This window comes from Cyprinus carpio, chromosome B22 (assembly GCF_018340385.1).
Source record: "Cyprinus carpio isolate SPL01 chromosome B22, ASM1834038v1, whole genome shotgun sequence".
NCBI lineage: Eukaryota > Metazoa > Chordata > Actinopteri > Cypriniformes > Cyprinidae > Cyprinus > Cyprinus carpio.
The window spans coordinates 31,594,207-31,618,274 of record NC_056618.1 but is presented as its reverse complement, the minus strand read 5'-3'; the positions used below and the strand labels follow the sequence as shown (position 1 = coordinate 31,618,274).

The 24,068-nt window shown below is 32.8% G+C and overlaps 1 protein-coding gene across 2 annotated transcripts in view; it reads left to right on the top strand.

The window, feature by feature from the left end:
- LOC109099699 (metabotropic glutamate receptor 7-like) overlaps positions 1-24,068 on the top strand; it is a 203,817-nt gene that overhangs the window by 123,296 nt on the left and 56,453 nt on the right. For both annotated transcript variants that reach the window (XM_042749679.1, XM_042749680.1), the window contains exons 6-7: positions 3,208-3,408; positions 10,950-11,089. In XM_042749679.1, the coding sequence (XP_042605613.1) occupies positions 3,208-3,408; positions 10,950-11,089 (341 nt within the window). The remainder of the gene's footprint in view (positions 1-3,207; positions 3,409-10,949; positions 11,090-24,068) is intronic.

Genomic DNA, 24,068 nt, shown 5'->3' with positions numbered 1-24,068 from the left:
AATATAGGTAGGTTATAAAGATGTATAGTTTTGAGCAAAAAGGAGAGAAAATCACTTTTTTTTAAATCAAAAATTACATCTGGATAATATTCAGCATAAATCAAGTAAATCGCTTCCATCAACACCTCCAAAGCTTGCACAGACATATACCACTTCCTGGATCATCATTTTACTCTGTAACATTATGCATTTTTCATTAATATGCTGTCTATTGCTGATGATCGCATTATTTTTAATATGCATCTTTTTACATAAGAGATCGCTCGTTTCTCCGTCCTGTTCACGTGTGTTTTTGTTTGGGAGGTTCTGTATTCATTCAGGATGTGTAATAGCACCCCCAACTGTATAACAGTGAAAACTCATCTTTGGTTGGGAAGCGTTGTCTTCTAAAAGACAAGATAACTCGTCAATGGCGGGAAAAGAGTTAAGGTGTTTTTAAGAACTCCAGAATCCAGAAAAGAATCCATAATCCATAAAAATGCTTCCTCCAGGGAAAAGGCCATCCCACATTGTCTTCTCACATCAAAATACACCAACATTACAACAAATATAAAAAATCCATACCTGATTAATGCAAAGTTCTTAGATAAGTCTGACACCTAACTAACACAAGATGACTTTCACTGGAGAAAACAATATTATAGATACAGGACTCATATTCAGCTCGAAGTGAAAGTTCGATGTCAAAAACATCTTAATTAAGGAATTGTTTCCTACAAACACTCAGCTTTCTGCTTCACAGCATTTTAACTGATGGACTGGAGGGGTATGGATTACTTGTGAATTATTGTGATGTTTTATCAGCTGTTTAGACTCTCATTCTGATGGCACCCATTCACTGCAGAAGATCCATTGGTGAGCATGTGATGCTACATTTCTCCCAGTCTGTTCCCATGAATAAACAAACTCATCCACATCTTGGATAACCTGAGGGCAAGGAAATTTTCAGCTAATTTTTAATTTGTGGGTGTACTGTTCCTTTAAAACTTTGCAGACAATTTTTCTTAAGCATCTTTTCCATGTTAATTTTTACCTAGCTATAATGGTAAACAGCTTCTGGTGATAATCACGACATTTTATGGCAATTCAGTTCTGGTCAATACAAAGCAGAGGTTTGGTGATGAAAAATCAAGGATATACTAGAGACAGACAATTTTCTAAAAAGCTTCTGAGCTCGGTACAGTTTTCAGTCAATAATGGCAACTAGGTGTAATTGTGAAGCATTGTTCAACAAGATATCTGTCACCGTAATAGCAGCTTATTATTTTCTAATGGTCATTGTGACCTTCAGCATGTCCGAACCTCTAGCAGAATGGGGTTTTTGTCACTGCCTGATGTCTATTGATCTGAATCCCTCAATGCTTTCTGCTGACCCTGACAAGATGACAGACATAACCCTTTAATTTGATGCCATCAGGATGTTGAGAAAGTGTAGAGCCTCTTTAAGTAGCAAATCCATCTTGACACAAGGGTTGGGGCACACTTGTGCAATCTCGTTTATTATGGAATCCCAGGTTTGGTTTCCATTTATACCAACGATGTCTAGTTAACCATTAGCATCTCAACAGCCCAGTGAATAACTAGCGACTTCTGAGATGTAAAGTCAAATGAAGCAGAAATGAAAAGTGACATCCTACAAGTTGTTGTTTTTTTTTTTTTCTCCCTCTAAGGACGTCTTCAGGACATCAATCGTCCTGCAAGTATATATCATCTAAATAATAAGATCCACTCATCACAGATTGAAATCAAGTCCCAGATGGCATTTTTCAAGCTCACCGAAAAGATCTAATGCCGCTTTTTGATGGGCAGAAATTTTCCAGAGCTAGTTTTCCTGTTCTGTCAGTCAATATTAGAGTCACCTGTTCCTTCCTCATAGGACTAGGGCCATTTATTATTAAGCTGTCTCCAAAATACACATATTTGAGTTAGCCACGGTTGATGGGACAGAAAAGCCTACTAAGCCAGCTGTAGTATGTTTAATGAAAGCCGTTATAGTGGGAAGACAGACTATAAGAGCGTCCCTGAGGAACCAGGACTGGCATCTAAGGGTGGGTGTCAGATCTGGACGACAGCAAAGCTAATTGGAGAGAAATTGCTAAGAATATTGCATGAACTCCATTGGCGTCCCATGAGATCCTCCACCAGTGGATCGAGGAATAGCCGGTCTTAATAGAACTTTCACGGCTTTTCCTCACAGTTTAAGGTGAGGCTAAAGTCTGACCATTGTCATTATTAAGACATTTTTAAGTAAAGGTACCCTTAGTCCTCGGTCAGCTCGGTTGATTTTGTGTGTGTGGAATAAATTTTCCATCAATACCTAATGAATTATATTGACTTAATGACATTTCTGAAGAGAAGAGGCATTTAGTCAAAAATTTCCTACAGATTTGTCACAACAGTGACTCTATTAATCTATGTCTGTTATCACTGGGGCTAATCTACATGCTAATGTATTGACAAATGTCACTGTTAGAAGATGTATGCTTTTAAAAATGACTCTTCTGGGAAAACAAAGCATAAATAATGACGACACTTCTAACGGTAGGCAATTTGTTTGTCCAATTAAATGCGAATGTGGCTAGCAGTTGGCAACCGTTATTCAGCCTTGCGTCTATTTTAGAAAAAGAAAATTAGTCATTCACTATGCCTCATCCAACTTCCTGTTTCAGTAGAAAATCTGTGAACACTTAAACTGCTTTTACTCTACTAGCTAATTGCAAAAAAGGTAGTTAGCTATACTACGCACAAAGTAGCTTAAATCATCAATCGCCGAGTAAACACCAATTTAAATGTTTTTAAACATTTTAAAATATTTATTTATTCATTTGTACTCCCTAACACTGCATGTGAACAAAAACTGCAAATAAATCTCTTTAAACCGCTAAGTTGAAGATAGCAAAACTGTGACAACATCAGAGACCGAAGTAAGATAAGAACCTAGAATTTCAGGCATTACTCTTCACTGCGTTAAAGATAGGGGCCAAAACCTGCCAAGATTTGTCAAATGAAAGACTGTTCCTAAAGTGTGCGATAGCTTCAAATGTTTGTTTTGTTGTTTTGTTGCTCTACCTCACATATTTCTTCAAAAGCTTCCAGAGTCGACTCTGTTTCTTTGTGTTTATGCTCTCCTGTGAGAGCATTTAGGCACACGTCTCGTTACAAAGTCTTCGCTCTATTTTGACTTTTTCTTTTGTTTCTTCCTTTCAGGGCAAGAGCGAATAGGAACAGACTCCAAATACGAGCAGGAAGGGAAGGTGCAGTTTGTGATAGACGCGGTGTATGCCATGGCTCATGCCCTGCACAACATGCAGAAGGACCTTTGTCCTGACCAGTCGGGCGTTTGTGGGGAGATGGAGCACGCTGGTGGCAAGAAGCTCCTCAAGTACATCCGATCGGTCAGCTTCAACGGTGAGTCCACCAAAGCTCACAACATCAGATAAATGCCATATTGAGTCAATGGCATCTTACTAATATTAATTTGGCTACACATCATTTAAGGTGTGATGTTATTACAGTGTAATTGCACAATAACTTCTGTGTAATAGTCATTAACTACAAATACTTTCTATTTAGGATTTGGGTTTGGTTTAGGGTTAGATGCTTGTGATTATGCATACTGTTATTACTATAGAAAGTTCATCTAATTATGTAACATTCAAATATAGTAATTCAGAAATATATAAAAAATGCAGTTCTTAGATACAGTGAATGAGTACAGAGTTTAGCATGTCTTAATTTGTGAACATGTTTATATTTATCGATGGGAAGGTAAAAAAAAATCTTTTGAAAAATTTTAATAAAAAAATTGCTTATTGTTATTTGAAAAGCTTTTGTCTGCCAAATGTCATGTGGTGCGACCTAAAATAAAAATAAATAAATAAATGATATCATAGAGAGGACACTTGTAGACCGTCATAATAAAATATGAATAATTTTTATTTCATAAAATGGTTGTAAAATGTCATGTGGTGCGACTGATAAATATTACGTAATGATGCATGTTATTTACCTAATTAATTTTTACCTTGAAAATATATATTTTAAAATAGTAAGTGTAGTAATTATTTCTTAACATGTTTTCAATATATATATATATATATATATGTGTGTGTGTGTGTGTGTGTGTGTGTGTGTGTGTGTGTGTGTGTGTGTGTGTGTATACTTTGGAAATAATTTTCCAACTACACCAAAAAAACAATGGTGGCAAAATAATTTCAGTCAGAAATTGCTAGTAAATTTGACAAATAATTACAAAGAAATGGCAAGTAACACATTGAATTAAGCATGAAATTTCAAAGTAAAAAAAAAAAATAGATATTTACATATTTATATTTAAATAATATTTTTTTACAATGTATTTTGACAGACTTTACAGACTGGTTTGGACAATACTGAGCAGGTTTCTTCTGTTCCAGTGGACACACATACCATACATACATTCCTCTTTGAAGCAGCCTTTGTTGCTGCTTCTTGCATGGGACTCCAACTTTCTAAATACTTTATATCTCACATATCCCAAACCTGCCTTTGTGTTGGATCTTTGAAATAGGAAACTTCCAAGAAGAAAGGAAATCTCTCATTAATGCATCTTAATGAAATGCAACTTGTGTAGTCCTGCACCAGGGCACTGTTAGATCAAAGTGCAACTGCACCTTTGATGTCTGTGTGATGATGAGAAAATACTATTTGGGGTAAATATATGATCTAACTTAAAGGCTGGTGAACGATACTCCAAACAGACTCGGCAAAATACTTGGTTTTAATTACTAGAATACAAAGACAGGTGGCTAAATGCTAATGAAGAAATCTGCAAGAATTTTATGCCAACAAACAGCGTGAATTATTTATTCATTTATTCGTTCATTTTAAGAATAACACTGAAACGTACAATTATACAAATTTTACTTGCATTGGTTTTTTTTTTTTTTAACAATAAAATGTTTTACAAATTGCATCGCTTCAATATTCTAGGAACTGTAAGAAATTATTTTTATTTACTATTTGTGCAACTTCGAAGTTTTTTTTTTTTTAAAGTTTGTTGTATAAACCTATAGAACTAAGAACCTATAGAACTATATGAATTTATAGTTTTTTGTTTCGTAAAGATATGATTACGTTTTCATAAAATACCTAATATTAACAGAGCACTCTGCGCAGAAATGCCAAACAACAGCATATTATCTTTTGTAGATAATAACAAGCTTTTGATCTAATGTTAACCATTTCTGAAAAGTCTTTTATGATAAGCACCCAATTCAATCCATGTTGTAAAAACACAAAAGCACATGGAAACTTCTTGAAATAATATTACTCAGCTGTCGTTAATTTGTTTTCTGTAGTGTTCTTATAAAGTAAGCAGTGACGTTCAAACATCATACACCAGCTTATGGAAATAGATCAAAGCTATTTAATAACAAGAAAAGAAAGAAAAAACATGATTGGCTGTGCTTTAAGGCTGTAATGATTTATTTTATCTGATGATGTGTATTAAGTAATATATTGATAATTGCGTGTAAGGGAACTAATGAAATAATTACTTTTTGAAATATTATATATATATATATATATATATAAAATATATATATATATATATATATATATATATACACACACACACACACACACATTTATTTAGCCATAAACCTGTACATTTCCTTTATAAATAAATTGCTTTATAATATAAATATGTAAATGTAAATATGCACCTAAAGATTTGTATATATTCACCTTTTCAGTCAAAATTTGGTGAAACTTTATTTTAAGGTGTTCGTCACACATTACATGTACTCACTGTTATTACTATTAATAACAATAAATTATGCATAATTGCATGCACGTAAACCTTATCCAAACCGTAATCCTAATCCTAACCCTAACTACTGTATATAGAAAGTATGCTTAGTTAATTAATATTACTCGGTACTTAAATGTAAAACTACACTGTAGCAAGGACACCTTAAACAAATTAATCTTGATATCATTTTAAATGAAACTTTTTATTTATTTATTTATTTTAGATAAAATTTCTAAATAAAAGCATTTTGATCATTGCTGCCCATCTGATATTGTTTACTGTAGCACACTAATACTTGTATGGCATTTATAATTTATGAGCATTGCATGCACAATAAGAAAACCTTCCCTCTGGCATGCATATATAATTCAAATTCATATTCAGAATGTATGTGCACGCATGACGTAGTTTATTTTGAAATGCAATGTTCAACTGTTGACTTGACAGTTAGCACATATATGTATGCATACTTTACATATATAAGCATTAAGACATATAAACTAATTAATCATCTTTAGCTTCATGGACCATTGAATTCACAGATGGATGTTATTGTATATAGCATACATACTATTAAAATACATTTTTTTTTTTTTATGCCAATACACTTTATGCATTCACCCAGTTTGAGGCCCAATTTACCCAAAATGTCTAGATTGCCTGTGTAAAGGAAAAATGAGTTTAGAAATTCTCCATGTATTAAAATTGTACAAGATTTTTAGAAGTTTCTAAAATTCACTTGCAATTTCTAAGTGAAAAATACTGAAATACTGATCTAATTCAAACAATATGAGCCATTAATATAGCCAGTTTAAGCAGGCTGAAATATAAAACATTGACAATTCCTCTATCATAATGAAAAAAAAGGTGTTAAAAGTATTCAATTCTTGAAACTTATTACGTAGTTGGAATTCTATTTATGCAAGCAAAAAACATATATATATAAAAAAAAAAAAAAAAAAAATTATATATATATACAATTAAAGTAATATTAACAATTAAAGTAGATACTGCTGAAAGTGCATGTCATATACATATATCTAACCTGTTTATCTAGTACTGCACTTATTAATAAAATGATGCAGTGCTGTTTTTGTCTGCTGGTTATTTATGCATGTTAACTCTTGTGGTGATAGGATGTGTCACGGACATGGAACAATGAGAATTTAGGGAGGAAAGGAGAGAACATACTGCTTGAAGTTGGGCTACTGACGTTTCTGCCATTTTTTTTCAAAGAGTTCAAAAAGAGTTTCCCCCAGCGAGGACATGAAAAAAAAAAAAGATTCAAAGGCTCTTTGCATACTAATAATTAATATACTTAAGAAGGTCATGTCCATATCTAATATCTACAGTGCAATTACTGTATAATATTGAGATCGGAGCTCTCTGAGTAGCTTAGAAGTTTAACGGGTGAATTCACTGCTGTCATGTAACTAGGACATTTTGCCACTGGGTTTTTAAAGAGATATATGAGGTTGTTAAAATGAAAGGCCATTTCCACCACGGGATGAATGGATGGATGGACAAATGAATGAATGAATGAATAGGTAGATAGGTAGGTAACTGTGACTTACGCCATGGCAGATTTGCTATTTACACGGCAGAATTTGCAAGAGCAAGGACTGAACGCATCTCCAGAGAGGAAACAGAGCTGCTCGTGTGCGAGCCTATAGGTAGCCTAATTCTGATACATGCAATGACTATCCATTATGATATGTAGGCATTTTTATATTTATGTAGCCTACACAATAATAATCATTTAATTTTTAATATTTGCATGTTTGTTGGCTGCTGCGTGTCCCTGTGTGTGTAATAAGCAGAGTGTTTGCGTGTTGTGGGCTCGCCTGTAGGCGCATATTACTAATACAATCTTTAAATAACAAAAAATAAATAAATACTGCGCCATTGACTTTAGACCATAAATGGGCAAAAATGCATTTGCTATTTAAACAACATAGTGCAAGATGTGAAAATGATAACTGGGTCATGCTGAAACTAGCAAAAAACACATGCGTCATTGCTGATGCCGCATTGCACCGGGTTTATGATAGGGCCTCTCAAACTCAGAATTCTGAGATGAAAAAAAAAAAAAAGAGAGTCAGAATTGCGAGATGCAAACTTGAAATTCCAAGAAAAATGTCAGAATTGTGAGATGTAAACTCAGAATTCTAAAAAATAAAAAAATCAGAATTTTGAGATGTAAACTCGGAATTCAGAAAAAAAAGAATCAGAATTTTGAGATGTAAACTTGGAATTCTGAAAAAAAAATCAGATTTTTGAGATGTAAACTCGGAATTCAGAAAAAAAAAAAAGAATCAGAATTTTGAGATGTAAACTTGGAATTCAGAGAAAAAAAAAAAGTCATAATTGTAAGATATAAACTCAGGATTCTGAGAAGAAGAAAAAAAGAGCTAGAATTCCAGGATGTAAACTTGGAATTCAGTGTAAAAAAAAGTCAAAATTGTGACATGTAAACTCAGAATTTTGAGAAGTAAAAAAAAAAAAAAAAAAAATCTTAATTTTGAGATGTGAGCTTGGAATTCCAAAAAAAAAAAAAAAAAGTGTCAGAATTGTGAGATATAAAGTCAGAATTCTGAGAAGGAAAAAATAAAAAAATAATGAGAAATCCAAGATGTGAGATGTAAACACAGAATTCTGAGAGAAAAAAAAAAGAAATAAATTGAGATGTAAACTTGAAATTCCAGGAAAAAAGTCAGAATTGTGAGATGTACAATCGTGATTCTGAAAAATTGTGGAATCAGAAAAAAAAATAGAAAAATTGTGTGATATAAACTCTGTATTCAGAGAAAAAAGCTAATTACAATAAGTAAAAATAAAATCACAAAAAAAAAAAAAAAAGAAAGAAAAAAAGACAGAATTGCAAGATTGTGAGAAAATAAATCAGAATTCTGAGTTTGTATCTTGCAATTCTGACTTTTTGAATTGTGTGGTGGAAATGGGCTTCCATAGCAAAATGAACGACACATGATAAAAATCAACACCTGGTTCATAAAAGCATTTATAGTAAAAAAAAAAAAAAACCCTTTTTAATGTGTTAGCAGTGCAGCATCTTGGAAGACTTTTGTTAATTCAGTGTGAAGTAGAAGGCTGTTATTTGTGATATTCAGTAGTTTTTCTAGGCCCTCATCTGCTCTTTAAGTGTTTCTAGTGTGCCGTTGTTCTTTATCTCTGCGGGTCTCCTGTAGCTTCCAGTGTCTTCATTCTCCCTAAAGTCTATTAGTAGAATAAAAGATTTCTTCCTTTTTCCCATGATGCCCTCTTAACAAAACATGGACAAACAAAATAAACCTGAACAGGCAGCGGGTGACGCCAAAGTGACTGAATAATGAAGGGACTAAAAGACACTCAAGCATGTTTTTGTCCACCCATGTTGCTCAAAGCGACGCAACAGTCAATCAATCTTATTTTAACTTAACCTAACCTCAACTAAATTACTTTCACTGCCACTTTTTCCCTTCTTTCTTCAAGCCTGAGGTAGTTTTAAAAGAAACTACTTTGGGTGTGGATTACATTCAGAATGATGCAGTATTTTGGTTGTGTAGATAGGTTGGAGGGTTTAATGGGTCACTGATGTTCAGTTTTATGTACGGATGTGTACATTTAAAATTGAATACACAAACACTATAAATTTTTGTGTTCCAATTATTTTTTATGGATTAAATCAAAAGTGTCAGAGTGGTATAATTAATCTATTACAATGATAATTAAAAGTATTAAATTCATGACACCAACTAAACAGTTTGGCATATTATTAGTATTATTAGTATTAGTATTACTATTAATATTAATAGTAGTAGTAGTAGTCGTAGTAGTAGTATACTTATATTAGTATACTTGTATTATTTAATTATTTATTAGGTTTGAAAAAAAAAAAACATTACTATTTATCATTAGAATGAATGTCATATGCTACAACCAGTCACATAAATATAATGATATTTATAAATTAATAAATTATTATTATTTGGTAAAATAAACAAATAAATGAATTAATTAATGATATGCCATAATAATAATAATAATAAAGTTCACAAGTATTCTTTTTATATTTTTTTGCATTTATCTAGTTTCATTTTAGGCTTTCATTCATGCATTCATTTATTCATTCATTCACACACTCAGTACATTTACAATTAATATTATGTTATATTAAAAAGAAAACACAAACACATTTTCTTTTTTTTACATCAGTTTTCATGTCTAGTTTTTATATTAGTTTTTACAGTTACAATTTTGTTTTTAGTTTGTAATTTCAAAATATAAATGAGCGAACGGACAAACAAATGAACATTGAACAAATAAAGTTAAATATAAAAATAAAAACTAAAATAATATGCAAAAAATGAACTGCTGTCATTCCAATCACATACTAGGGCCATGATTGCAAAACAATTCCTGATGAATATCAATTTACACTTCGCCTGACACTTTATTTATATCATTTGTCGAGTGTATGATTGAAGAATGCAGAATGAATCATAATTTAACTTTCCAATTATTAATTTTTGATTCGATGCAGAAAAACAATAGTTTGAGAGAATCCAGGTGCATCCATAAATATTTTTTTCACTTATCAATTGCGTGGCTGAGAGCTCAAAAACAGTAAGAATAATAGTAAGATAGTTTTTGTATGTGATGTATATAAAACAGGCTGCACAGTGGCGATCTTCCCTTTCAATGAAATGTTTCTCATATCAAAAGAAGTGCTACTGATAGCTACCTTGCACAACCCATGAGTCCCAGTGTAACAAGTGTGATGAGGATGTGTCAGCAGTCCACAGCGAGAGCCTGGCGTTTCATCTGTGCTCGAGAAAGCCACACTGTTGATTGTGTTTTGGCAGATTTGTGATCGTGAGTGCCAAGCCCTGCAGGTAAAGCTCTTCAAACAAACGAATGGTGATGAATGTCAGGTTTTGTCAGTCTCCGCTGTTGGCCTGAGGGGCACACATTGTTTGTATTCCTGTCACAACCAAACTAACTTTTGTCTCCGTACGGATTGGAAATGCAAACAATGGGGTCTTGTTGTCTTCGAGGCATGTCAGGGCATTTTTTTTCATGATGTATGATTGATACGCAGTATGTTTGTCTGACAGTGTTGAAGGTAGGTTTCTAAGTCTGAGTCTGTCTTTCGCAGGGAGCGCTGGGACGTCCGTCACGTTCAATCGAAATGGCGACGCACCGGGACGGTATGATCTTTTCCAGTACCAGATGAACATCAACAACACTCTCGGATATAAAGTTATTGGACAGTGGACAGAAACTCTCCAACTCCACGTGAGTACATGTTGTCTGCAGAAGTGTCGTCATGAGATAATGTGGTTCAAATTCATCCATCAAACCTTTGCTATGTGATTTTGGTGAGTTTCAGAAAAGTAAGTTAATAAGATACTTCATTCATTCATTCATTCATTTACTACACAAATGTTTTTCCCCCTCCATATTTTTTTTTGTATTTATCTAGTTTTATTTTTAGGCTATTCATTCATTCATTCATTCATTTACATTCCTTAAATTTAATAGCATTCATATTATTTATCATTTTGTTTCAGTAAAATAAGAGTAATAAGTTTCATTCATTCATTCAAATCCCTTAAATTTAAAAAAATAGCTTTATTCATTCATTCATTCATTCATTCAAATGTTTTTTTCTCCACATTATGTTACTTATCTAGTTTTTTTTCCATTTATTCATTTGTTCATTCATTCATTCTCATTTCTTAAATTTAATGCCATTTATATTATTTTCATTTTGTTTCAGGAAAAATAGGTGAGAAAGTTTTATTTATTTATTTATTGTTCAACATTTCTTCCCATATTTTGTTGTATTTATTTCTGTTTTTAGGCATTCATTCATTCATTCATTCATATTCCTTAAATCTAATATAATTTATATTATTTATAATTTTAAGAATTTTAAGTTTTATTCATTCATTCATTAAAATGTTTTTATCTCCATAATTATTAATATTTATCAAAAAAAAAATTTATAAATTCATTCATTCATTCATTCATTCATTCATTCGCGTTTCTTAAATTTAATGTAATTTATATTTTTATTTTGTTTCAGAAAAATAAGTGAGAACATTTTAATTTATTTATTGTTCAACTTTATTTCCATATTTTGTTGTATTAATTCATTAATTAATATCTCTTAAATTTAATACAATTTGTATTATTTATAATTTTAAGAAAAATGAGCTTCATTCATTCGCATTCCTTAAATTTAATTTCCCTTATTACTCTGCATTTTATAATCATTACTTACTGTATGTACTCTACTGTACATGTGTATGGCTTCTTTCCCGTTATTTTAATTCTGATGGTTCGGGAAGCTCTTTCTACACGCAGCAGTTGGGCAGAGCCAAGCAGAGCAGTTAGACATAATATAGTTTAGTCCAGATAATTGCTACGGACATTTAAAAGATTCATCTTAATAGCCAGAGCTTCATAAGGTCATAACCCCTGATTGAACCATAGATTTTATGTTAAAGTATATGAGAAACCCTTGCCCTGGGCCGTACAGGTTATTATATGTGCATTAATAATATCAGCAATCTGTTCATGTCTATGCATGCTGGGATTATTGAGCATGCACACAGCAGCAATAAATAAAGCTCAATTCAAATAAAACAAAATCAAGTTCTTCTCATACGCAGTCTGATTACGAAGTCTCACTCTAAGCATTACTGTATATCCATACACTGTGTGAGTTTGGGAGGCCATGAGCCAGTTAACAAGTCAGTTAACCTGTTAACCATGTCAAAGCAGTTGGCACGTGGCATGACAATATTGTATGGCGAGCCAGCGGCAGTTGCCTGAGCTCTGGTGCTAAACATGGACATTGGTGTTTTTAGTGTTGCTACTATAATTAAAAGGACTAGCAGAGAACAACATGACCGTTCTGTTCAACAAAAACAACTTCATGCAGACTTCAGCTTCAATGTGCTCCACCACACCTGCCTGGAATGAGTTGGAGTCCACTGAACTAGACCAATGAGTTTTCTGTTTGTGTGAGTGTAGACTAGTATTGTATTTGATGTGGTTGTGTATGAATTATCAATAGGGAGAGCCTTTACACTTATCAAATTCAGCCAATTTATTTTTTGTTTGCTTTTTTGTTTATTTTTATTTGTGTTTGGTTGTTTTGTTTTATTGTTATGATTTGTGTTGGTTGTTTTGTTTTGCTTTTTTTGTGTTGCTTGTTTTGTTTTTTTATGTTTTTTGTGTTTGGTTGTTTTGTTTTGTGTTTTATTTTTATGACTTGTATTGAATTGTTTTTATTTGTTGTGTGCTTGGTGTTTTGCTTCATATTGTTTTTTTTATTTATTTTGTGTTTGTGTTATTTCTTTTTTTGTGTCTGTGTGTTTGTTCTGTTGTGTTGTTTATTTTGTTTTAAGTTTTGTGTGTTTTGTTTTGTCTTGTTATTTTGTATTGGTAGTTTCATTTTTGTTGTGTTTCTTATGTTTGTGTTGTTTTGTTCTGTATTTTGTTTGCTTTTTGTTTCATGTTTTGTTATTTTGTGTTTGCTTGTTTTATTTTGTTATTTTGTTTTATGTTGCTTGTTTTGTGTTTAATGGGGGTTTAGTCTAGTTAATAAAAAAAAGTTTTTTTTCATCTTATTTTTTGTTTGTTTGTTAATGAATAAATTTAACTATTTCTCACTGATTATTATCAGCCCACAGGAGACTAGGTTCAATTTAACAAACATAAAGCAATGTATTGCAATTTATTGACCAAGCATTCACATCTACAGTATGTTCATACTCTTGTATAAAGTACAGTACATTTTTGACCATTTCAAAGTCTTTTAAACACTGGTGGATAGTTTCAAAGTCTTTTAAACACTGGTGGATAGTCTTTGTAATTAAACTTCTTAGATTAGCTGCTTGTTAACAAAAAAAACTAACCACAAGTCATAAAAATAGAAAAAGTCATAAGTATGGTGACCAGGAGGTGATGTATTCAGTTCACTTAGTTGTGGGAACGTGATATTATGTCGTGGCCACAAGATCAATTTGTCGAGGTAACAACATCCTTATGTCGTGGCCTCGAGATGCTATGGATCACAAGGATTTATTTTATTTTTATTTTATATATTTTTATCTTATATATTTTTTTATAGTAATTTACATGAGAATGAAAGATTTTAGTATTGCATTGTCTGCTCGTGCTGTACATAAACGATCACTGATTTGCATTAGTCATCATTTGCTTTACTTATATTTAAATTCCACCGAGAGGTTCATTATTAATTATTCTAATAATGCTAGGAAAGGATTTGATGTCATGTGACATCATCTGAACCGCCTACAGCATCTCATTCACAACAGCTCAGTGTAATTCCCTGACATTGTAATTCATCCAAAAGTTTGATTGCTCTTTTATTTCTATGAAAGCAAAGAATAATGGTATTTGTTGCAGGAAGTATGCATCTCATCATATGTACTTAATATTTGTCAGGCTGTGTTCTCGCTTGGCCTCAATAACGTTGTAAATGGATTTGTCTTGCATTGTGGGAATCCTTTATATGCTCAGCCTGCGAGAAGCAGTATTATTAGAGGAGTGAAAAAGGGAGAAAGTGAGGGTGAGAATGCTGTCCACTTGTGATTCACATCTTCCAGCCTCCGTTGAGTCACAGATGAGGAGTCTGACTGAGTTGTCTCCAAAGATCGCCTACGGCTCCTGCGGCAAATGTCATTTACGCCTCAACCCCCGTCCTCAGGCCCTTCAGAGAGGGGAAATCGAGGAAACAGTGAGAGAGTGCCGCAAACCGTCCTACAGGGATTTCTTGTCTTTCCTCGTTGACGAAGGAAGCGTCGCTGCTTCCTGTAGTTCCTCGACAAACTGCTGATCGTACAAGAATTGTGGAGTATATGCAGATTAGGTTTAGCAAAATGACCTGAAATATTCTTCACACAATTTACCATCATGCTTTGTTTTTCATCCTGCAAATATAGTGACACCTGCTATTTTTTTAAAGTGAACTACTGTGCCTCTTTTAGTCTTTACATCTGCAGTGTCATACGTTTTTGACAATTTTCTTTCTATTTTGTGCTTTCAATGTTAAAAACATCTCACGTTAGCATGTTTAGTTGTTAGCATGCTATGCTGTGGGAAATGTTTCTAAAATCAATATAAGATAGCATTTATTATTTTTTTTATGTCAAAGTGACAGAAAACGGTTATCCATGAGTTAGCCATAAATTATTTAAATATTTGTGAAAGCATGTAAATTTCACGCTAATTTCATTCTTAGCATTACAAAAAAGAATGCTATCATGGCTGTTAGCATAAACTGTTTCTATGGTCAGTTTCCTCTATTTATCATGGTGAAGGGCAACAATGTGAAGAAAATTAAATGCTAAGCAAGTTGTTTTTGTGTATTTCTAGGTTTACATTTGGTTTAATGACATTTGAAGGTAACTCTATCACCCCCTAGAGTACTGAGGCTTGTTAGCGCCACAATAACTCCTCTGAGTCACAAATTGAGATCTGTCTCTTTAAGGATTATGGGTATTTTAAACAAGCTGTAAGGCTTATTTTACATTTATTTGACATTCTCTTTTTGTTTGTGCTCACAAAAACATCTTGCATTGGCATGTTTTAGCTGTTAGCATGCTATACTGTTGGGATATTTCTAAAATCTAAAAAGATAGACAGAAAGCATTCGGAATTATCCATAAATGGTTTCACATTTGGAAAGTGTGTGCTAATTGCATTCTTAGTATTGCTGCAAGGAATGTGGTCATGGTCGTTAGCATTAATTCTCTGATTCTGTGATCGGTTTCCTCTATCGTCATGCTAAAGAGCAAAAGTTTGAAGAAAATCTTGTTGAGCAAGTTTTTTTGTATATTTCTATGCTTACATTCAGTTTAAAGGCAACTCTATTGCCACCAAAACTTACCTGACACTTTTAGTCACTGTGTCACAGATCCTTAACATTTAATTTTGTGCTCAAAAGGTGAACAAAACATTGCATATTAGCATATTTTAGCCATTAGCATGCTATACTGTGGGGATGTTTCCAAAAATTATAAAAAAAAATATAAAATATTCAAAAAAAACGTTTTGTGTTAACGGCATTCTTAGCATTTCCACGACGAATGTCTATTGCATGAACTGTTAGCATAAATCGTCTGCTTCTGTGGTAAATTGCCTCTGCTGTCATGGTGGATAGCAACATATTCCTGTATTTCTACATTTACATTTGGTTTAATGACATTTGATGGTAACTATGCCCCCCTTGAGTACTGAGGCTTGTTAAATGGCACAGTAGTCCCTCTGAGTCACAGATGACAATCCTTTTCAAGGATCATGGGTATTTTAAATCTGACAAGAACTTCTCTGGCTCTTTTAGTCTTACCAAGAATTGTGTCGCTCATTCTCAACATTTTAATATGTGCCGAAAGATGAAAAAAAAGCATTGTAAATCAGCATGCTTTAGCTGTTAGCATGCTGTAAAGTGGGAATGGTTAAAAAAATCAAGAAAATATGAGATGATTTTTTTTTTACTTATTAAAGTGACATTTTGACATTCTGAATTATGCATAAATGTTTTTAAAGTTCGGTAAAGGTTGGAGATTTTGTACTAGTTGCATTTTTAGCATTGTCCCAAGGAATGCTATAAGAGCCTTTAGCATAAACCGTCTGCTTTTGTCATAGCACAAAGAAATAGTGTTGTTGTTTATTTCACATATTCTGTGTTTTTCTACACATTTACATTCAGTTTAACAATATTCAAAGGCAACTTTATCGCCCCCTTGAGTACTGAAGCTTGTTAGTGCCACAATAGCTCCTCTGAGTCACAGACGAGAATCCGTCTCCAAGGATCGCCTACGTCTTCCAAAGCAAATGTCATTTATGCCTCATCCTCAGCTCTCCCCACAGAGAGCATTGAAGAAACAAAGAGAAAATCCCACTAACGGTCCTGCAGGGCCAGAGCTGCAGGGAATCAGCATCTCTTCTCACCGTTGTCTCGCAGCAAAGGCGTCCTTGCTTTTGGCATCATTTCGGAAAGTGTCAAGTGATGTTTTTTCCTCACTTTCTGGGCACAGACGGCCATGAAAGGTCATGTTGCAATGAGCTATACTGGGAATGCTGATACTGAATGCACACCTACTGACTCTTATCGGATGCTAGCAGGAGACAACAGCAGGTTGTTAGGTTTGTCCTTCTTCCTTAGTGGGCCTGCGATTAAAAGCCTGTGTTGAATCCATTCCCAGAATTACGGTGCAGTTGGTTATTATTGAATTCATAAGGATGTGCTGTGGAAAAGAGCTCTAATGTGTTTTTTTGCTTGCTGCAGAGGAATTCATATTTAATGACATTACGCAATCTTGATTTGCCTAGGATTTACATTTTCGTAAAAGCTCTGAATTTTAAAACAGGAAGCTGGCTTTCTTCTGCAAACAGCTTTGGTGCATCACAATTTTTACGTCAATGAACTTTCTACCTGCGGATTGGCACATAGCTTATTCTTTTTAGTTCTCAAGATTTCTTGACGTAACTTGACAGATGAGTCAGTGAGTGCAGAAATAAGCTACAAATGAGCAGATTTTAGTGGAGACCTTTCCTATACCTCCGTGTGACATGTTTCCACCAACTTGTCTACTGCGTGACATGAAATAATCACAGCTGATTGGAGGATATTGGGTCATGAGTGAGATTTTGGACCAATGAGATTTGACTGTGGGCAGGGCTTGAGTGTCGATCTTACTAACTGTTGCATTGATGAGTCAGATGAAAGGCGTCGTGAAAAGTCACACAGACGCTTCCAGAGATGTTGATCTTTGGGAGCTGGTCGCACATCCTTCACTTAATAAAATGTCTTTTTTTTAATAGACATTTTCATTTGCAGAACCAGCTTAATTCATGTTATGCAGTATTTTTATAAATTGATACAAAAAAAAAAAAAAAAAAAATGTTTGTGTTAATCTAAGAAAGCATTTTGGCATTTTGGGTTAAGATGTGAGTTAAACCTAAACAAATTAGTTAAGTAACTACATGCAAGTATTTATTTATTTATCTTTTTCATATTAATGCAAAACATGCATATATGCAATAAGTGCATTATATCTATTGATTAATTTAAATGTAAGTATATGGTATTTGAGGACTTAATATAAAGTGAGTCCAATATTTCTATAAATTATTATTCTGGATTTTTACTTCTATCTACTTCTACTTGAATTATAACTTAAGAAAATTTTATTAACAGGATGGAAATGAGCTAAAGTTAGTCATTTCACAGTGCTAGATCTCTTGAGAAATTTTTGATATTGGTTTCTGATTAAGCTGATTTTTTTCTTTTGAGATAAAATATCACAGAATTTTCATAACTATTTCTAATACTTTTTGATGTTTTTGTTCAAGGAATTTTCTTATTGATATACACTACTGTTCAGAAGTGTGGGATCTGAATTATTATTATTATTTTTTTATTTATTTTTTTGACAGAATGAAAATAATACTTTTGTTTGGCAAAGGTGACAGCAAAGATATTTAATGTTTCTAAATATTTCAAATAAGTGATGTTTCTTTTACTCATCAAGGATTCCTGAAAAATGTCACGTTTTTTACCAAAACAAAATATTAAACTGTTTTCAACATTGTTTCTTGAGCAGCAAATCAGCATATTAGACTGATTTCTGAAAGTTCATGTGACACTAAGGACTGGAGGAATGATGCTGAAAATTCAGCTTTGCATCACAAAAATAAATGAGATTAAAATATGTTGCAATACAATAGAGTTATTTCAAATTGTAATAACATTTCACAATATTACTGCTTTTACTGTACTTTTTATCAAATAATTGCAGCCTTGGGGAGCAGAAGAGCCTACTTTCAAAAGCATAAAAAAATCTAACCTACACCAATGTTTTGAATGGGGAAAGAACAAAAAAAAAAAAAAAAATAATAATAATAATATGGACATGGTGAAAATGGCAAGTTCATAGGTCACTTGTATTATTGTTATAGAATAAAACTAATAACATCTTAAGTTTAATATTTTATGTGTGATAGAGACACTTGTTGGGGATATTCAAACTTGGGGAAGTTTGCTAACGTCAACCTACAAGCTAGCCACGATGAAACATCTGCTGCATCCCCACATCTCTGCGTCAAGTTGATTGTGTGCCAAAATAGCGGATTGATGTATTCACTGCCTGCTGTTGTGCCAAACCTTCGTCACAATAGACTGAATAAGGGCCGGCAATCCAAGATGAAAACATGGGAAACAAAGCCTCAGTAGACTTCATTCAGTTCACACTAAATTAATATACGGTATTTACACAAATTGAACATCAAGCGTGACACATAAAGGAGCATTGTTTGAAAACAAAACCGCTCACCCATTCTTCATTTTTAATTAGCTTATCATTGGATACTTTCCCTAATACCAACAGGGTATAATTATGCACTTCCCCGGAGTTTCAAACTTTGATTAGTCTGGGAGAATTGAGCCTATAGCCGATGAGCTAATTATGTCTGTCTCGGGGACAGAGCCAGTGCGTCTTCTGTCACTTGAGGGATTACGCTTGCACTTTATTGGGCTGTGAGTCACACTGAATATCTTTTGCCATCACATTTTTTTCCATCATTGTCGTCTAATAGTTATGTCGTCTAAGTCAGTCGGTCATTATTGCAAATTAATCCTGGCAGTGTGATCCAGACTCTGACGTGGACACTAAAAGCATTGCATTACTCTGTCTGTACTTTATCCTGCTTAATATATGGCTACTTTGATTTTTGAATATTTATATGCCTAGGTCAATTATACAGTTTAATGTTTACTATACATATATTTGACTTCAGAATTTTGTAATTTTGTTTAAATATTTGTGCTCCAGATATTTGGGTCTGGCTCATTGAAAGGCTAAAATGAAGTTGTCTGGCATTCTTTGTTTATGATTATTTATATGTTCAATAATACATTTTATATATTATATTATATTATATTATTATTATATTATATTATATTATATTATATTATACATTTTGAAAAACTCATAACCATCTCATGAAAAATTCAAACATAAATACTTGATGGTTACACAACATGACATTTAGAGTCAATAAATTAAAGTTTAATAAATGTCAATAAATTAAAGTTTGATTACCTAATATATATATATATATATATATATATATAGAGAGAGAGAGAGAGAGAGAGAGAGAGAGAGAGAATGAGAGATCCATTATGTTTATTTGAAAAACTTTTTTAAAATAATAAAATATTATAAATAGTTAATAAATAATTATTTATAATTGTTTGATGGATACTTAATAGTTTTTTTTAAACATTCATGACATTTGCTTGTAAAAACAAAGTTTACCTTTTACCCTTTTTCCCAGTAATATATAGGGTATTTTTAATTTACAGAAGGAAAACAAAAACTTTATGGTTATACCATATGACATTTTTTAGAGTCATTAAAATAAAATGGGTTTCAAAACACCCATGATATATATTTCATATATATAAAGTTTTTACTTTTTAATGTACTTTTTATATAATGTTTTATTTATTACAGTTTTTTATTTTATTTTATGGTTACACCACATGGCGTTGAAATATAACTGTTAATTGTTATAAACATTTTTTCTTCTTCTTCAAAACATGTAATTTATGTTTGTAAACACATTTTACTTTAAAAAATAAATAATAATAATAATATTTATATTTAATTAATAATTATTTGGTTGTACCACATGACATTTTAAAACTCTAATAAACATATTTGAATTTACTTAGAACTCAGTATATCAAATATGATACAGAATGCTTTATAGGGTTAAAACTAGAGATTTTTGAAAGATTTTCCTTCCCTTTGCTGTTGTTAACACCACAGATGTTCTTGTGAAACGTTTCGTTGAATAAAATATCAGTTTGTTAAATTAGTTTTAGCCCTCAGTGTCTAACAATAACTGCAGCCTCCTAGCAAAAGGCAGATGAGTGTCTGTCAATTTAAGATGTGGCCTCCAGCGTTCAAAACCCAAACCAGCATGAGCCAAGAATGAATGAAAGATGCTAATTCCTGTTTTGTAACTGGATCCATTAAGCTTGTACTCATTAAGCAAAAGAACAGAGATTCATGAAGAAACTATCATAAGACATTTCCATAGTCACACCCCTTCAATCATGGCATGTTGCGCTAATACGCTCGGCATATTTATTCAGTGGCACCCGCGTGTCAAGGGACCTGCTAAAAGAGGGGTCTTCCTCCACGGTAGTTAATTATCGTAGCAAGCACTTGAACGAGGAAGCTCTGGAGCGTATGCAGGGTGTCAGATCAAATGTGCAATGCGAACTGACAAGAAGGCAGTGTTGAGAAAGCACCATGTGACACGGCAGAGACAATTACCGCAGTGGACTTTTTTAGCACACTCATAACCACGCTTGCCACGCCTCTAATTAGCAGAACCAGGGTAATTAACACTGTCACACCGCTTCCCATTCTCAAATGAATCTGAATCTGCTTATCGCTGAGTGTGCTGAAGAAGAACTGAAGAAACCCACCACAATGAAGGCTAAAGAGTTACATCTTGTCCAGTATGCATAGCAACAGGGCAATTAATCTCTGGTTATACCACATGACATTTTAAACATTATTATTTAAACATTGTTTACTTTTTATTGTTTGTTTGTTTGTTTATTTGATTGATTAATGTGATTTCTTATTACTACTTGGTTACACTGCATGACATCTTTAGACTCATTAAATTAATTTAGATTAAAATGTTTGGAAGAAATAAGTTCTTCAAAACATCCATAATGAAACATCTTTAACTTTTTTTTTTTTTTACAATTACAATTTATATTTGATATAGTTTAATATTTAATAATTTAATATGTAATAAATATTTTTTATTATTACTTAATGGCTAGACATTTTAGTCATTAAATTAAAACGTTTGATTAAAAAAGTTTTTCAAAAATCCATGATGTTTCTAAAACATTTTTTAACATTTTACTGTTCTAGAAAAATAGTATAGACATTTAATAGATAATTATTTAATAATTGTGTTTTAGTATTTTATAGTTACACCACATTAAATTTTCAGTTATTCAATTAAAATTCTGATTAAAATGTTATAAAAGTTTTTTACACATCCATGATGTGTGGTTGAAAAACATAATTCATAACTTTACCATTTAATATCTAAGTTTAATAAATAATTGTAATATTTAATAACTATTTCTTATTATTCGATTGTCACACAACATGGCATTTGTTTGTAAAACATTTAAACATTTATATTTAATAAATAATTATTTATTGTTCAATGACTATTTGCACCTCATTAAATGTAAACTTTAAAATATTATAAAAGTTTTTCAAACATCAATTAAGTATGTCTGTAAAAAAAGATTACAATAATAATAATAATAATAATCAAAAATAAATAATAATAATAATAATAATAATAATACAAAATTATATATATATAATTTCTTATTATTTAATGGTTACACAACATGACATTTTTAGTCATTAAATTAAATTAAATATTTAAAACTATAAGTGTTTCAACGCATCCACTTTGTATGTTTTGATAAGAATGGACAAAACGGCAGGGTTGAGAAACTGCGGACAGTTTTGTGTATTCATAATGACACCAAGTATTGCCATGCCTCTCATTAGTGCAACTGGGCTAACGTAATTAGCATTGTCACACCGCTTCCCACTCTCAAACGAATCTGCATCCCATTTATCGCTGAGTGTGTTGAAGAAGAGGAGGTGAGCTGATGAAGAACTGAAGAAACCATCCACACCGAAGGCTAAAGAGTTACATCTCATCCAGTATCCATAGCAACAGGGCTGTTAAATTCATTAGGATTGCCACGCTGCGCTTAATTACGAGCAATAGGACAGAGTACGGCCCTCAAAGTCCATGAAGGAAGGTCGGAAAATTGCTTTGGGTGGGGAGCAGATATCAAGCTAATTACTTTTGCCCCTTCCCCCCCAGATGTGTGAACATTAGCGCAACGCTAACATCGCTAGTTTACCACATGGAGTAAATAGATGAGCCCCATTTGTTTCCAGAATCGACGGCTGTCAGAATCGCACAGAGTCAAAGTTGAAAACCTTGACCACAAATGTGCCGCAGTGGACGCGTTTATGCATGCAGTGTATGAGTGGAGGAAAGAGAAAGAAAGCAAGCCAGAGAGCTTTAATTCTTGGTTTCTAAGCAACTAGAGAGGCTGCTTGGCACCTTGCGGAAAACATTCTGAAACCTTTATTGTGTGCGAGTTACTACACATAATATCTCTATGGCTGGAGACGGTTTGTTTGGAGCTGCAGTTGTTGACTTTTTAAAAGATTTTTGACTGTGAGATTACAGTGGTATTTTAAAGAGGAATGGATTTGGTGATATACAATACAAATACCTGTAATTATAAGCCTTCCTAGTTGCTAGTTTCATCCCTAACTGACAGTATGTAACATGTTTTGTGGTACAATGATACCTCTGATCATTCAACCCAAAAATTCCCACGTAGTTGCATTAAAGGATGTGAGCCGTATCTAGAGATTGGACTGCATTAGAAACCATATAGCAACACAATTAAAACTACTCCAAACACCTTGAAAAATGCAGTGCAATGTTGTGGCAATCATTGATGCCTTCTTTGCAATGTGGTGGTGAGTATTGCATGGGCAAGTTTTGTTATTCTTTTTATTCTTATTCACCTGGCCCAAACTTTGCCATTTTTTTAATGCCAAATAATATGGCAAGTAAATGTTACTAAAAAAAAAAAAAAAAAACTGTCTATTGTCTATTGACAACGTGGTGCAGGATGTAAAAATTGACTAACTGTGTCAGGATAAAACTAGCAAAAATCACTTGCATTGCGCTGGGTGTATAATAGGGCACTTAGTAATATTTATCAAATAGTAATTCACCACATTTGTAGAAAATACTTTTTTACTATGAGTATGTCCACTCACATGCATTAAGGGTGTAAAGAAAATGATATTTGTTACTTGATGGTTAAAACAGTCCATTGAAGAAAGGCTGTTTATGGGCAAAAACCACTCCTGTTTTCTTTAGCAAATGTTACAGTTTTGTTAATGTAATGCAATATCATTCTGTCTTACTGTGTGCACTTGGCAAGTGTATTGTATGTGGAGAATTGAAGAATATTTAAAGTCCTCGGTCAAGGTTGCATGATTTTTTCCCCCCACTTCAGCAGTGAATGCACCCAGTTATTGCATGTCATTCACGTATTTATTTAATATTATTATTTACC